Source organism: Triturus cristatus, chromosome 7, assembly GCF_964204655.1.
Source record: "Triturus cristatus chromosome 7, aTriCri1.1, whole genome shotgun sequence".
NCBI lineage: Eukaryota > Metazoa > Chordata > Amphibia > Caudata > Salamandridae > Triturus > Triturus cristatus.
Genome location: NC_140590.1, coordinates 520,975,932 through 520,989,959, shown reverse-complemented (window position 1 = coordinate 520,989,959; position 14,028 = coordinate 520,975,932). Strand labels below are relative to the sequence as shown.

The window sequence follows — 14,028 nt, the reverse complement described above, 5'->3', positions numbered from 1 at the left end:
TCCACTCTGTGTTAAAGTTAATTAAGTTTAACCACCCTTACCTGGACAGCGCTACTTCAACCTTGGGGTGATGGGCTGGAAAGGAGAAAACAAATAAATATAGGGACACACATAGTTGGTGTTAGTGCACATAGAGTGAGTTCCTGATGTTATTGCTAGTCCTGATTCACAATTCAACTTTGGCTCATTTGTACAACACATAAAGAGCAAATTCTTCTTCGTTTAATTTCTATTGCTGTGATATCTTTTTGAACTGAACTCATATTGAGTCATTTGATTTCCTCATCAGTTACTAATTCAGATTGTGGATGCTTCTTCTGTGATCACCTGGGATTTTGATGTGTGCAAAGGTGACATCGTCTTTAATATCTACCACTCCAAGAGGTCGCCAGCAGCTCCAAAGAAGGACTCGTTAGCAACACACAGCATCACCGGACCTGGAGGGAACAATGTACAGCTTATAGACAAAGCATGGCAGCTGGGGAGCGACTACAGCATGGTAGAGTCTCCGCTGACTTGCAAGGAGGGTGAGAGTGTACAGGTAACTATTCCCTACCCTTATGCCTAAATCTTAACAGCTCATAGTGATTGTAAGTTTAAAAGCATATTTTCAAACTGATGCCTTCTTACCTTTGGAATAGTTCATGGTGCAATCTTTATGTGGAAAGCAATCTAAGCATTGGATCTTTTATAGATTTACATGCTTCAGTCATTCCCCATCATTGAGCCGGGAGTCCCACAATAACATTACACAAGCAATAATGTCAAATTTCCTTTGAAAAAAAAGCATTTGCTTTACTTAACTATCCACATCATGAGAAATGACGCGGAGGTCAACCTATGAGTTGAAAACACACTGATCTCCGCTCCATTGAAGGCCATCATACCTCAGATTTTTGACTGCACATCCTGTGCAAGGGAGTCCCTATTTAGACCTTTGCTCAGAATAAAGATCTCTCACAGTTTTCAACTACTACTTACTTCTGCTTAGCACTTCTCGACCCAGGGCATTTCCTCTGGCAGTGCTAGTGTTTCTAGTAATTTACTAGAATTTTCAGGGGGTTTTCCTGCCACAATGGCAGAATTCAAGAAAACACTGTTCCGACATGTCACTTCTTGTGGCAAAAATAGATTTTATGGTAATGGAAGTGGCGAAGAATTGCATCTAGTGTCTGTACCATCAACGCAAGACCAAATATTGGAAGATTTGTTTTTCTTCTTCAACAAGAGCCATCAACAAGTGTGAAAGTCAACTCCAGAGTAAGAAGGTTTCAGAGGTTGCTTCTTCAGGTGAGGAGTCTTTTCCTAAAACAAAGAAATCTCTCAAATGATACCGGGAAGGGGGAAAAAAAAATCAGAGTCTGCTATCTGAAAAACTAGAAACGCACACCCATCTTTATCTGGTGAACTGTCCAAAAAAGGCCTCTTAGAAGTTTGACAGACACTCAGGCAGGCCATGGGATGTGCCCTCTGGGGTGCCTATTGCACGGAAAGAATTCCAAAGCCTTGCTTACGATAGCACCATCAACTAACTCAGCAGGCACCTCTGACATTATTGCCATCTCATCAATCAACCATTCTACTGTTTCGTCAATAAGCACCATGACCAGACCACGACGATGACCTCCTAACCGACATCATTAGGTCACTACAGCAAGCCAGTGATAAAGCAATCAGCTGCACTGTAAGCACATGTAAAACAGCAAGACCTTGATCACCCAAGAAAGAAACTTTTTTGACACTGTAGGGGAGTCACGGCATAAAGATCATTTGTTGCAGCCTATGGCGAGAGTCCTCTTGAACCTCATTAGTGAGTTTCATCAGATGATGTTTGACTACCCCAGGTCCCAGCTGCTAACGATAGTAGAGGACATCTGCCTCAACCACAAATGTAAGCTGAGTAATCCTAATGTGCGGCCTTTGCTGCAAACAGTACCACCTCCTCAAGTCAGCACTGCCCTTAGAATGATTCCTCCTCATACACATGATGCTGAGACATTGAATGATCTGAGTGAGGAGGGGAACTAGCAGATAAACCATTGGATTAGTCTGACAAGCAGATTAATACATTATACCAACCATGTCACAGAAAACATCACTGATTGTGGATTCCCTGCTCGAAATTATCACTTGGTTATATTCTTTGGTGGAGAGATCCTCCATGAGATTTAAACTGTCATTTCAGAGGCAGACTGTTTGCTTGATTTCAAGGAGGGTCCGAAAAAAGTCTGTGAAGGCAAATGTAAGCTTCAACATCTGTCCCTGCCATCATGCCTCATCTGCACAAAAACTACAGAGCACACCCGGCAATACTCCTGCATGGCTGATGCTTGTAGATTGTGTTTCTGCAGGTGTCCCATCAAGACTCATGAAATCCTACCTTGCTCTGCACATCTCCTCTTGAGTCAAGAAGTCAAGAAGATTGATTTTTTTTTTTTTTTTTTTAAAGGCAGCACTTTTAGTGACCTCAGTCAAAGCTGCTAATAGGTTTATAGCATAGGCAGGTATAGGCAGACGTGGTATCGTACTCAGACCTTTTTCAGGAGGAAGGAGACAGAAAGCAAAGGCTTTTCTGAAAGAGAGAAATACCAGTGGCAGCAGTGATTGGTTGGTGTATGAATAAATACACTACAGGCTTCAGACACTTAGGTGCTGCATTCCCCAGACACCAAGGTTTGCTGTGATCAACATTTTTCTGTCCTGTCCATACTAGACATAATGGTGGGTACCTATTTGGATGTCATGTTGATGAAGCTTTAGTTGTTATAAAAACACAGAACCCGTGCTAGAACGGTTGGGATCCTGCAATACAGAAGGCACACATCATTTCTATGTGCAATCTCCTTACATGCTAACACTGACAGACTAACACTGACAGACTTCAGGCCCCAGTTACTTTCTATATTTTACCTCCCCCACCCAGCCTGATGGGAGGAAGACTCTCCACTTTTCTATCCTGGGTGGGCAGAAATCACCTCTAACAAGTGGGTTTTAGGCCTAGTCCACATGCCATCTAATTTTTTTCAAAACACCCCCACCAACCCCATTACAGAAGACTTTCCATCAGCACCCTGCAAGCGGAAATTCTTTCTATGATAGGCAAGGGGGCGTTTGAACATCTCTACAATTTCTTGAGAAATACAGGATTATAGTCCTGTTTTTTTTTCTTGTAGGACTTTCTTATTACACGTCAGCCGACTGGTGGCCCATCCTGGACTTCTGACAGCTAATTAAATACCTGCAGAACACACAAGTTGGACAGTGGACCAAAAACAACCAATAAGGCACCAATCACATACAATCACCAATTGAAGTCAGAAAAAATAAAATTCTTGTGTGGAAATCTCCAAACGTGCCCCCTGTCCAAGAGCACTCCCCTATTGCCAGGGGCAACACAATGAAAAAGCGAAATCAGAGCTGCACCACTTAGCGAAACTGTTCAAATTCTTATGAATAGTGGATTTTTTTTGAAGCCACAAAGCAGTTGAACATAGATCAAGTTTTTCTTTTTACTTTATTAAATCATTTTTACAAGACAAACAGCCAACGCATTTCGTCCTTAGACACAGGACTTCTTCAGGGCAATGTTGAATATATTTAAGAACCTTGAGATGTTAATGGATACGGTAGCAACCTTGAGCATATGTATAGTTCGGCAGAGGTGACAGTCACACCCATATATCGGGCTCATTTGTTTGGGCAAGCAAATAATCCATTTGGAAAAAGATGAAATATTAGATGTCCATCTGTATTCTTGGTGTGTCTTGGAGATGTGCAGCAGAATTCGGCGCACATGTGGTATGATAGCCACAATGATGTATTATAACTTTATAGTCGGTGGTCCCTAAGACATATCCAGAGCTTGGAAAGGTACTTGGTGTTAAGGAATATCCTGCCGCATGGTAGATGGTATTCTCCTGCCGCCCCTGCAGAAGGTAACCTTGAAAATGGTCACTCTGCACAAAGTTGCTCCAGAAGAGCGAATTTTTATGTTGCTAGGTCTGCGGGACTTGTATTTTCATAGTCTGGTACATATTAAACAAAACCATTTAAAATAGGGTCCAAGGGATATATATTTTAAAGACCCACACCTGATTTTATCCCCAGCACCAACTGAATGTATAACACACGTAACACAGGGGGTCTAACAGCCAAATTTGAGAGGCTACACTGTCGATACTGAGTCAACAAGATCTCAAAATATCTTTATCGCACACACATAACGTATTAATAAAGATAAAGAAGGAAAAAAGGCTAACACTACATGCATAGAGGAGACCGGTACATCATCGATTATTCGTAAAATGGCTGATTAATCCACAACAGATTGTAAAGGGTTTCCATCAAATTAGACTGAGAGAGAGAGACAGAGAGAGAGAGACAGAGAGAGACAGAGAGAGAGAGAGAGAGAGAGAGAGAGAGAGAGAGAGAGAGAGAGAGAGAGAGAGAGAGAGAGAGAGAGAGAGAGAGAGAGACAGAGACACAGAGAGAGACACAGAGACACAGAGACACACAGATATTCATTGTAATCCAGGATCTATCAAATTAACTGCATGGCTCCTGAGTATGTGGAATCTTCTTCTCTAGCTATCTCTTCTGACTGTTAAGGAATCCTCCATGAAGCTATGACACCTGAAACCTTAAGAACTTACCAAGCGAAGTGGAAGATGTTATGCATTTGGAACAGATCCAATAGTTTGCATCCTTTAACCTCAGAGCTACATAAAGTACTCCTAGTACAGCTGGCAAATTATGGATTGAAATATTCTGCTACTACTGTCGATCTTGGAGGTATCTCTAGATGTTAGCACTCCTCAGATTTGACTTAATTGTTTGCCTCTAACCAGCAAGCAATTTACTGAACGCATTTTCAGTGCATTCCAAACTATGCTTCATCCATCCATAGCCTTTGAATGGAATACCATCTGCACTACTGATACCACATAGAGCTCACTTCAAATATGTAACATGAGAGATGCACTCTTATTGGCCTTAAAATGTGCCAAAATAGTATGAAATTCAAGCGTTCACTATTAAAGAGCTACTTTTGGGATTTGAAAAATACAGTTCTTCTGTTGACAAATCTTAAATTAATAGCAAATATATAAATAACTTTAACCTAAATGAACCTGCAGTCCTTAAGTCTTAGCGGCCCAGAGATCTCTTCATTCTGTGGATATTTAACATTGAAATTGAATGAAAATGACATTTAGGAGGTTAGACCAATTGTTTGTCCTTTTGCCTCCCAAAGAAAGAACATCTTCTTTCTAAGAAAGGAAGAGGTGAATAGCCTCTACTATTACATTTTGTTATTTTAAAGGTGGCTATCCACCTTAGACACTGATGTTGACTAATTCCACAAGAAGCGTGTCTGCAGCATTGGGGTTGTATACTGGTGTCCCACTAATATCCGTAAAGCGGCAAAATGGAAGAGTTGACACCCATTTGTAAAAACCTTACTCCCTTAAATGTCCAAAGACTCGACTGTGGTCCAAGCTGTTCTTCACAATCTGTTTTTCGAGAGTAAATGTCTTTGTTAATTGTTTATTCTGTGCTCTTAATGCCAGTGTTACATAATGTGGCCTATAGTATGCATTCTGAACATTTAATATTACTTACTATCCTGGTTCAACAATGTGAATCTTTGAAAGATCAACTGCTGGAGAACAAACAAGTTCCTTAACGGTAACTACAGTTCTTGTGTGTTTAATTTACTGACATGCAACCCTCCTGTCCTGTCCAAGGCAGTTGAAAATGTATCCTTTCACACTTGTGCTTTTAAATGTGAGGTATGGTGGCCTTCACCTCATTAGTTGAACTTTAGATCGCTTCTAATGATGTGAAGGGATTGCTAAAGCAAATATTTTTCTAATATAGACTTCTTACAGCAGATTTCTTACCTTGTGAATATCTCCAAGCGTCAGACTGGATCCTGAAGCTATGTAGCAATTTCCTTGAAGGTCGATTGGTGGAGTCATGCAGCTCTGCAATAGAACCGTTACACCCCAGATATGGTCTGGAGACCCTTTACATGCGCCACCTCTACACACATGTTCATTTTATTTTTCTGCATCTGCCAACATGGATCCTAAGCTTTCAAAGCCTGATTTACCTGCCAGAGATTTTTTTCCCCTCAAAACATCTACTGTGTGCAGCAGGTCGTCCCCTGGAGCAACAGGGTTCAAACCACGTCATGCCTGTAATCAACAAGTGTCTGTTATGGACAACCACTACCATAGTCTCTGGTGCCTTGCCACCTAACACAACTTGAAGTTGTGAAACTGCTGTACGAAAATAATTTGGAAGGCCATTCTCGATCGAGAGACTAAACTTGCTGTCATCAAACTTAAGAAGACAAGAAAAATGGTCTCATGCGAAACCTCAAGCGCAGACTTGCTCTTGCGCCCAAGGCCGCTCCCCTGACTGATGGACGTTGAGGTCATGTAGTAAGTGGCGGAAATCCCATAAGAAACACAAAAAATCCACCCACGGGTTCCTTCATGCTGCCACTTCCGCCATTCGGAGTCAAGCGACACTACAGGCACCTCAACGCTATATGCATCTCCAGGCCACCATGTTGGTCTTTATGCTTGGAATCTACTCCTTTACTAGTTCCAATCCAGCCCGAACAATAACAGACAGCCACTGCTCCATGAGCTTCGTCTGGCCATGAATAAAATATCTGGTGCCTCACTAGAATCCTCTTAAGTATCTTCGAGCCCTGAAGTGCATTTAGCCCCATGAATTTAAGGTGGATATTAGTCAGTTTCATGCTGGCAGATCCCGCCCCAACGCCTGCAGCTCCACTCGACCTTGACCCGACACAGTTCTTCATCTGGATTTGGCTTCAACCCTATCTTAGGGGCTGACTTAACTGGCTCCCAGACCATTGCCACAACCAACCTATGCCGTTGAGACTCATACCACTAGACAATATATAGACACCGGGCCCAACATCATAGTTTTATCGGACTCCAAAATGAACCCGCCTAGACCCCGGCACTACACTCACTCATAACAGGACTATACACCACATGCTGATGATGTCCAAGGTGAAGCTTATCCTAATGATGGGGACGCCAGTGATCTAGACCTTTCCCCAGACCTTAGCCTGTCCTCACCTAGCCTGACTGTAGCGATGGAGAACTCTGTCTCATTTTTAACAGTGACCAGGAGAGAGGTGGAACTCATATTTCACTATACTAATTCAACACTAATCCTTTATGGGTTCCGGAGTAGCATGCTACTTGCCAAAAAAGCACTGCAACACCTCATCAGGGGTAATAAGCGCTATATAAATGCAAATCGTTTTTCCCTCTTCTATCTCTCCGCTATCCTTGAATCCAAATAACTGACTAACCTATCCACCACTCAAATTACTTTCATATTTCACCATACTAATTCAACACTAATCCTTTATGGGTTCAAGAGTATTGTGCTACTCGCTGAAAAAGCTCTTCGACGCCTCGTCAGGGGTAGTGAGCGCTATATAAATGCAAATACAATACAATACAATATTGCCAACTATAGAGGGCAAACCTAATGTTCTAAATGAGCTCCTCAGCTCTATACAAACAAACCAGGAACCTCTTTTGTCTATCAATGACACATTGACAGATGCGCTGGTAGGCACCTGGACAAGCCAGGATCTTGCCCCCCAGTTAGTAGCTGCGAGGAAATGGTGTGTATTATAAGGTGTGGTTGTGCGACCTCACCATGTAGTACGCTTACAAACCCCTTTAGGACCAGTAGGTTTAGTCTGTCAAACCCTTATACCAATCCGGGGTAGCTGTTGCACTGAGCAGCAAGGCTTACACAGTACAACTAGTGTAAAGCATTTAAACAGCACCAAAAAATTGAAGAAGAAATCCGATACAAATTTATAAAAGAAGACTATATTTGTATAAGATTTTAAACACTAGAGCAAAACATATCCACTGGAGGGTTACGTAGATGTAGATTTTACAAGAATGAATAAATCAAAGTAAATGCACACGACCATGAACAAGCCTTGGCAAGTTCAATTAATTTTACACTTTAAAATCTTTTGGTGGAAAATTTGAACACCTGTCAGTGTGGTCGGGTAAAAGTACTTCATGCGACCAACTCTGCTAGGGGGCTAGTCAGGGGGACCATCAATGTCCTTGGTTGATGAAACGATATGGGACATTTGAAAAGGTTTTTCAGCTTCAACTCATTTGGGAGGAAAATCTCAGTGAACACCACCAGACTGACGGCATGTGAAACTCCTAATTGAGGAAAACCATGTACCTTGAAAAAATTGGGATGCTGGACCAATGACATCCGAAAAAGGGTAGAGCAAAATTGAACAGGAAAACGATTATGGAGATAAGGGGTTGGAATATGGAGACGGTCACATGGAAAGATACTAGAGAATAGGTATGAGTAGATATACTAGGGTCTAGGTAGTGGTAGTCTTGATAGGATATAAATTACTGTAAAGGTGTAGGACTGGTACTCATACTAGGGAATAAGCAGGATTAGACACACTAGGGCATAAGTAGATCTGAGGGTGCTTGGTTATATTCATGTGTAGAAGTACTAGGATATATCTAGGAGTAAAGGTATTGTGCTGTACGTGGAGTAGAACGAATTGGCTAAAGGCAGGTGTTGGAGGTACAGGTTTTAAGCAGGGTTAATGGTAGAAGGGTTTGGACAGGTAGATGGAATAGGTAGGGAAAGTTAGTACCTGGGCATGGTAGAGATAGACAGCATAGTTTATACACAGGTGAACAGGACTATGGGAAGGGAAAACTAGATTGAGAAAAATAAGCCCTGTATAAAATGTCAAACTGTTGGGTTTTTATTTTTTAAACTAAATAGGAGTCCATTTGGGGGTTGAAAGGAAGGAAAAAAACAGGGAATTGTAATGTTTACTAAAGTGTTAGTAATTTCTTTTATAAAGAAGACTTTTTTCGACTTAGACCCATAATGGATCAACAATATAAAACAATGTTACCACATTCATAGCACAAAATCATTATTGCACATGCCCTCAAATTTACAACAAATTAACAGACGATTTAAAAAAATGTAAATACATTGTAGCAAACAAATTTATTCGATGGGGACATTATCATTTTTACCAGTTCATCAGTTGTTAAATTACATCTAGAATATAGGGGAATTTAAAGTCATCGTCGTGCTGCAGCGACTGCAGGACAGATAAAAAGAGCATAACTTACAATTTGAATTCCTCTTTTACATAGTTCAGGCAGACCTGAAGTTTTATTCTAGTGGCTTGAATAGGCATTTAGTTGTAGCACTCCCAGCTTGAGTAACAGTAATACCCATCTGACACCATGGTCTAAGGTGGGAGACATACATTTTTTTGTTGATGTGTAAAATAGACCGCATGCAGGGAACCAGCAGTATAAATATTCAGTTTTACATTCCAGTTTAGTAAGGATCAGCTTTAAGTTTTCCCAAAATGTTTAATCTTTTCTGTGGGCTACGAAAGATTCCTCCCTTAGTAAATCTCTGGGGGTGCCTTCTTTTACATGAAATAAGTTATAGGCCCATTGCAGTAACAGATGAACTAGAATAAGTTTAAGCTCTAATCGTATTGCATGCACAGGGACGCCTTGATTTATTGTAGCCAAAGACAGAACAATCTTAACTCCGTATTGATTCTAAAAAAGACCATTGCCCTACGGGTGTATACACCCGTGTATATGTAAGTGTTGGAGAAATTTTTACTCTGTATATTTCTAATAGCAGTTCAAAATGCCTCCTCCCAGATGATTTATAAAACTGGTTTAGAGCTGCCATATGCCCTAAAGCCTTATTTTCTAGGTGTTTAAAGTGAGGTGTATTATTGATACTCTGAGACAACAAATTTTCTAAATATTTATCCGATGTTATCACTTCAAGTGGTGTGCTGCCTATATCCCGACTAAAAGGGAGACATATTTTCTTCCTTTAAAAGCCATTACTTTCGTCTTGGAGATGTAATTTCTAGAAAGATACTTCCCTGCACGCTCATTCAAAGCTTTTGAGTTTAGTTGTAAACCTGTTGTAAGGTCAAACGTGACCTCATCATCTGTGTAAAGTAGTACATGTAGTTCATGAAAAGCAACTTGTGGAGGAAAATTCCTAATGTTTACACATTGACCAGGGAGATCATAAAGATATATTGAAAAAGGAAAAGGGGGTGACCGACAGCCCTGTTTTAAGCTGTTCTTTGCTTTAATTCTTTGTGTTAGGCCCTTATTCCCTCCCATTAACTCACTGCACCTAGCAGATAAATGCAATGCTTCAAGTAATCTTAGGAGATCCTATGGAATGCCCAGTATTTATTTAATTCAGAGGGTCGGCCTATCCACTTTGTCGAAAGCTGGTGAGAAATCGATAAAGGCACTTTAAAAGATTTGCGATTACCTTATCATAAATTTATCTAGATAGTCTTCCCAATGCAATATTATCCTACACAGAATGATTTGGTCTGAAGATATTCTGTTCTCGTGGTATAATTTCTTCACAGAGTGCCTAGTCCTGAAGATGTTGTAAACTACTGACTGCAAAATTATTTCCTGCATCGAAAAGAGTAGTCTGGCAGTAATTAGCTGTAGATAGTCAAGAGCCTTTAATACGGAGAGGTATTGTGACTCTCCCTTTCCAAAAGTTGAGGATTTGACCTGTTAATAGCAATATTCAAAGAGTGGCAGTAAACATTCTCACAATTCCTCAGGATTCTTTTTCATTACTTTTATAGGAACTTTGTCTGCAACCAGTGCTTTAGATGTTGTTGCGCTTTTACTGTATTTTACTATTTACTTATGTGTAGGAGAGAGTATAATTTCAGTTGAGATGAATGAATGAATGAAATGACATTTATAAAGCGAGATGGCTACCCGTAGGCCTCCCAGCGCTGTGGACTAAACAGGCAAAGGACAGTGGGCAAAGATAAAAAGCTAAAACAGCCAAGTTTTCAAGAGCCTGCGAAAAGTTAGAAGATTGGGTTCTTTCCGTGATTGAAGTGGAAGAACATTCCAACCAGTGGCACCATTGTATGAGAAGGATCGACCCCCACATCTGACCCTCCTTATTCTGGGTTGAAGGGCAAGAAAAGATGCAGATGACCGAAGGTCTCTCTTTGGATAATAGGGAGTAATCAAAGATTGGAGAATGGGAGGGCCATTCTTCCAAAAGGCTTTATACCAAGCACATAGCCTTAAACTGGATCCTTTTCCTAATTGGCAGCCAGTGCAAGCTCTTTAATGCTTGTTTGGCAGACTGCCGGCGAGGAATCTGAAGAAGTCTACGGGCAGCACAGTTCTGAATGACTTGGAGCTTGTTGATGGTATACTGCAGAGCTCCCAGATATAATGCATTTCCATAATCCAGGCGAGAAAGGATCAGAGCTTGGACCATGATCCTTCTAGCGTGGAAAGGAAGAAGGGGAAGAACCTTACGAAGCATCCTTAGTAGCCCAAAGCAGGTTGCAGAAAGTTTTGCTGCCTGATGTCTAAACGTAAAGGAATGATCAATACAGATGCCCAGGCTCTTGATTTGATCTTTAGGGGCCGGGCCTAGGCAGTCTGGCCAAAGAGATGCCGGATCAAAGACAGGGGAATTGCCCAGGAGCATAAGCTCCGTCTTGCCCCATTAAGTTTAAGGCAAGAGAGTTCCATCCACTTGGCAACCTCCTCTTGGCAACAGCCTTGAGTGCTAGATGACCCCTCGGAGTGGTTGAGTGCCACAACGAGCTGGGTATCATCTGCATAGGAGATGATTTTTATGCCAAATGGATGGACAATCTCTGCCAAGGGTCTCATGTATATATATTAAATAGCGTGGGGCTCAGGGCAGAGCCCTGAGGAACCTCGCAATTGAGAGGAAACTGGTTGGAAACTACATCTCCCTCAAAGACCCTAAAAGAGCGGTCACGGAGAAAAGATTGCAGCCACTCTACTGCCATACCGGACACTCCCAAATTCTTGAGTCTGAGAAGCAGAGTAGTATGATTAACAGTATCGAATGCGGCGCTGAGGTCAAGAAGGATAATAGCCGCAGTGCCCCCTTGATCCAGGATCCTTCTTGCTTCCTCTGTCATCGCAAGGAGAGCAGTCTCAGTACCAAGCTGGGGACGAAACCCGGTCTGGGAGGGGTGCAGCAAATTATTAGTTTCCAGAAAGGCTACCAGAGAATGTTTTACATGCCTCTCTAGAATCTTACTCACCCATGGCAGGAGGGAAATAGGGCGATAATTGGCCAGATTGGCCTAATCCAGATTAGATTTTTTCAGAAGGGCTTTAACCATCGCGCATTTCCATGCCAACAGGACTACACCTGAGGAAATAGAAGAATTCACCAGGTCCAGAACTATAGGGTGAATAGTATCCGCCACTAAGGTGAGGGCCTGGGGGGGAGCAGGGTCTGTGGGATTTTATGTGTGCCATAATTAAACCGAGTGAGGCAGAATCAAGGAAAGGAAATTTTGCTAGAAGGGTATGAGGTCCTGCAATCAGCTCAGCAGGGGCGATCGTGGAATTGGTGGACTGAGAGGGCGGGAAAGCCTGATAAATAGTTAGAATTTTCCTTTGAAAAAACTCTGCCAGATTGTTGCAATGCGCTAAGGCATCATTCGACATAGGAGGTTTCTGAGGCAGTTTAGTAAGGGTTCTAGCAATTTAAAAAATGTCTTTAGGAGAGTTTGCTTCTAATTCAATTTTCTGTTCATAATATGAAGCTTGGGTAACTTTGATTTTGGATTTGTTGCGTCTGATAGATTCCCTGGATTCTAATTTACCGACATCTGAATAGTCCAACCTCCATTTCCTTTCAAGCCGTCTGCAGCGCTGTTTAAGTTCCCTCAGGTTGTGAGTAAACCACAGTGCATTTTCCGGCCTATTGGTTATATAAACGGGTTTCTTAGGGAGGTCTATGTCTAAGGAACCTTGGATCCAGGAGTTAAATCTCTCATTAGCTTTCCCCAGATTGAAATTTACCTCACGGGATGGTCTATTAATTTCCAGGACCGAATTCCACTGATCAATTGGGAGTTTAGACCAGTTTCGCTCACGCACCGGAATTATATTAGGGTAGCGAACGGGTCCAGAAATTTCCCAAATTAACGGGATCAGGAAGTGATCGGTCCAGGGAAGGGGGATGGGGAGTCCAATAGTAAGTTCACTACAATTACTAAAGACTGGGTCCAATAGGTGACCTTTAGAATGAGTAGGTTTCGACACTTTATCCATAAGCTGGAGTGCTGATAAATTCTCAATCCGCTCCATAGCCATTTTATTAGATGAATTATCCAGGTGTACATTAAGGTCACCCAGTACAAAGAAATTGGCTGGTCCCAAGGCTAGGTCTGCAACTACAGTGGGTATTGCATTGAGGAATTGTCTAGCATTACCTGGAGGGCGATAAACTAGGATGCCAGAGAAAGTGCTAGTCGGAGAGATCTCTAGGGAGAAAGCAAACTCTCACAGTCTAATAAGGGATCTGCGATGATACGACAGAAAAAAGTATTTTTAAAAATAATGGCTATACCCCCTCCTCTACCAATCTTCCGGTCAATCCGGTTTATAGAATAGTCAGGAGGAATGGTTTGCACAAGAGTGGGGTCTGACTCATTATGGATCCATGTCTCCGTTAAAAAGAGGACGTCTGGTTCTAGATCTTCCAACAATATTGCAAGTTCCGTGGAATGTTTAGAGAAGGATCTACAATTAAGTAAGAACATTTTTAAAAAGGACGGGGTATCAAAACATTCTGAAACTTTGGTAAGGGGCGAAAAAGCAAAATCACAGTAAGGGCATTGCACATCTCCAGTCAGCGCATTAATTGAGTGCCAACAGGCTTCCGTGGTAACTGTACACAGCGCATGGAGAGAGTGAGGGCTATAGGAGATAGGTCTGACCCGGGAACACACAGGGGTTGTGGCCCCTGGTCCCGTCCAGGCGCAGACAGACTTGCCTTTGGCGCACCACCGGCACGCCCGCTGCTCATATGCCAGGGCATCCAGTTAAATGGAGGGAGGAGCGCGAAAGCTAGAGC

The 14,028-nt window shown here is 42.0% G+C and overlaps 1 protein-coding gene across 3 annotated transcripts in view; it reads left to right on the top strand.

The window, feature by feature from the left end:
• Window positions 1-14,028, top strand: part of SEC14L1 (SEC14 like lipid binding 1) — a 360,792-nt gene that overhangs the window by 309,272 nt on the left and 37,492 nt on the right. For all 3 annotated transcript variants that reach the window (XM_085616893.1, XM_085616894.1, XM_085616895.1), the window contains one exon: window positions 290-541. In XM_085616893.1, the coding sequence (XP_085473019.1) occupies window positions 290-541 (252 nt within the window). The remainder of the gene's footprint in view (window positions 1-289; window positions 542-14,028) is intronic.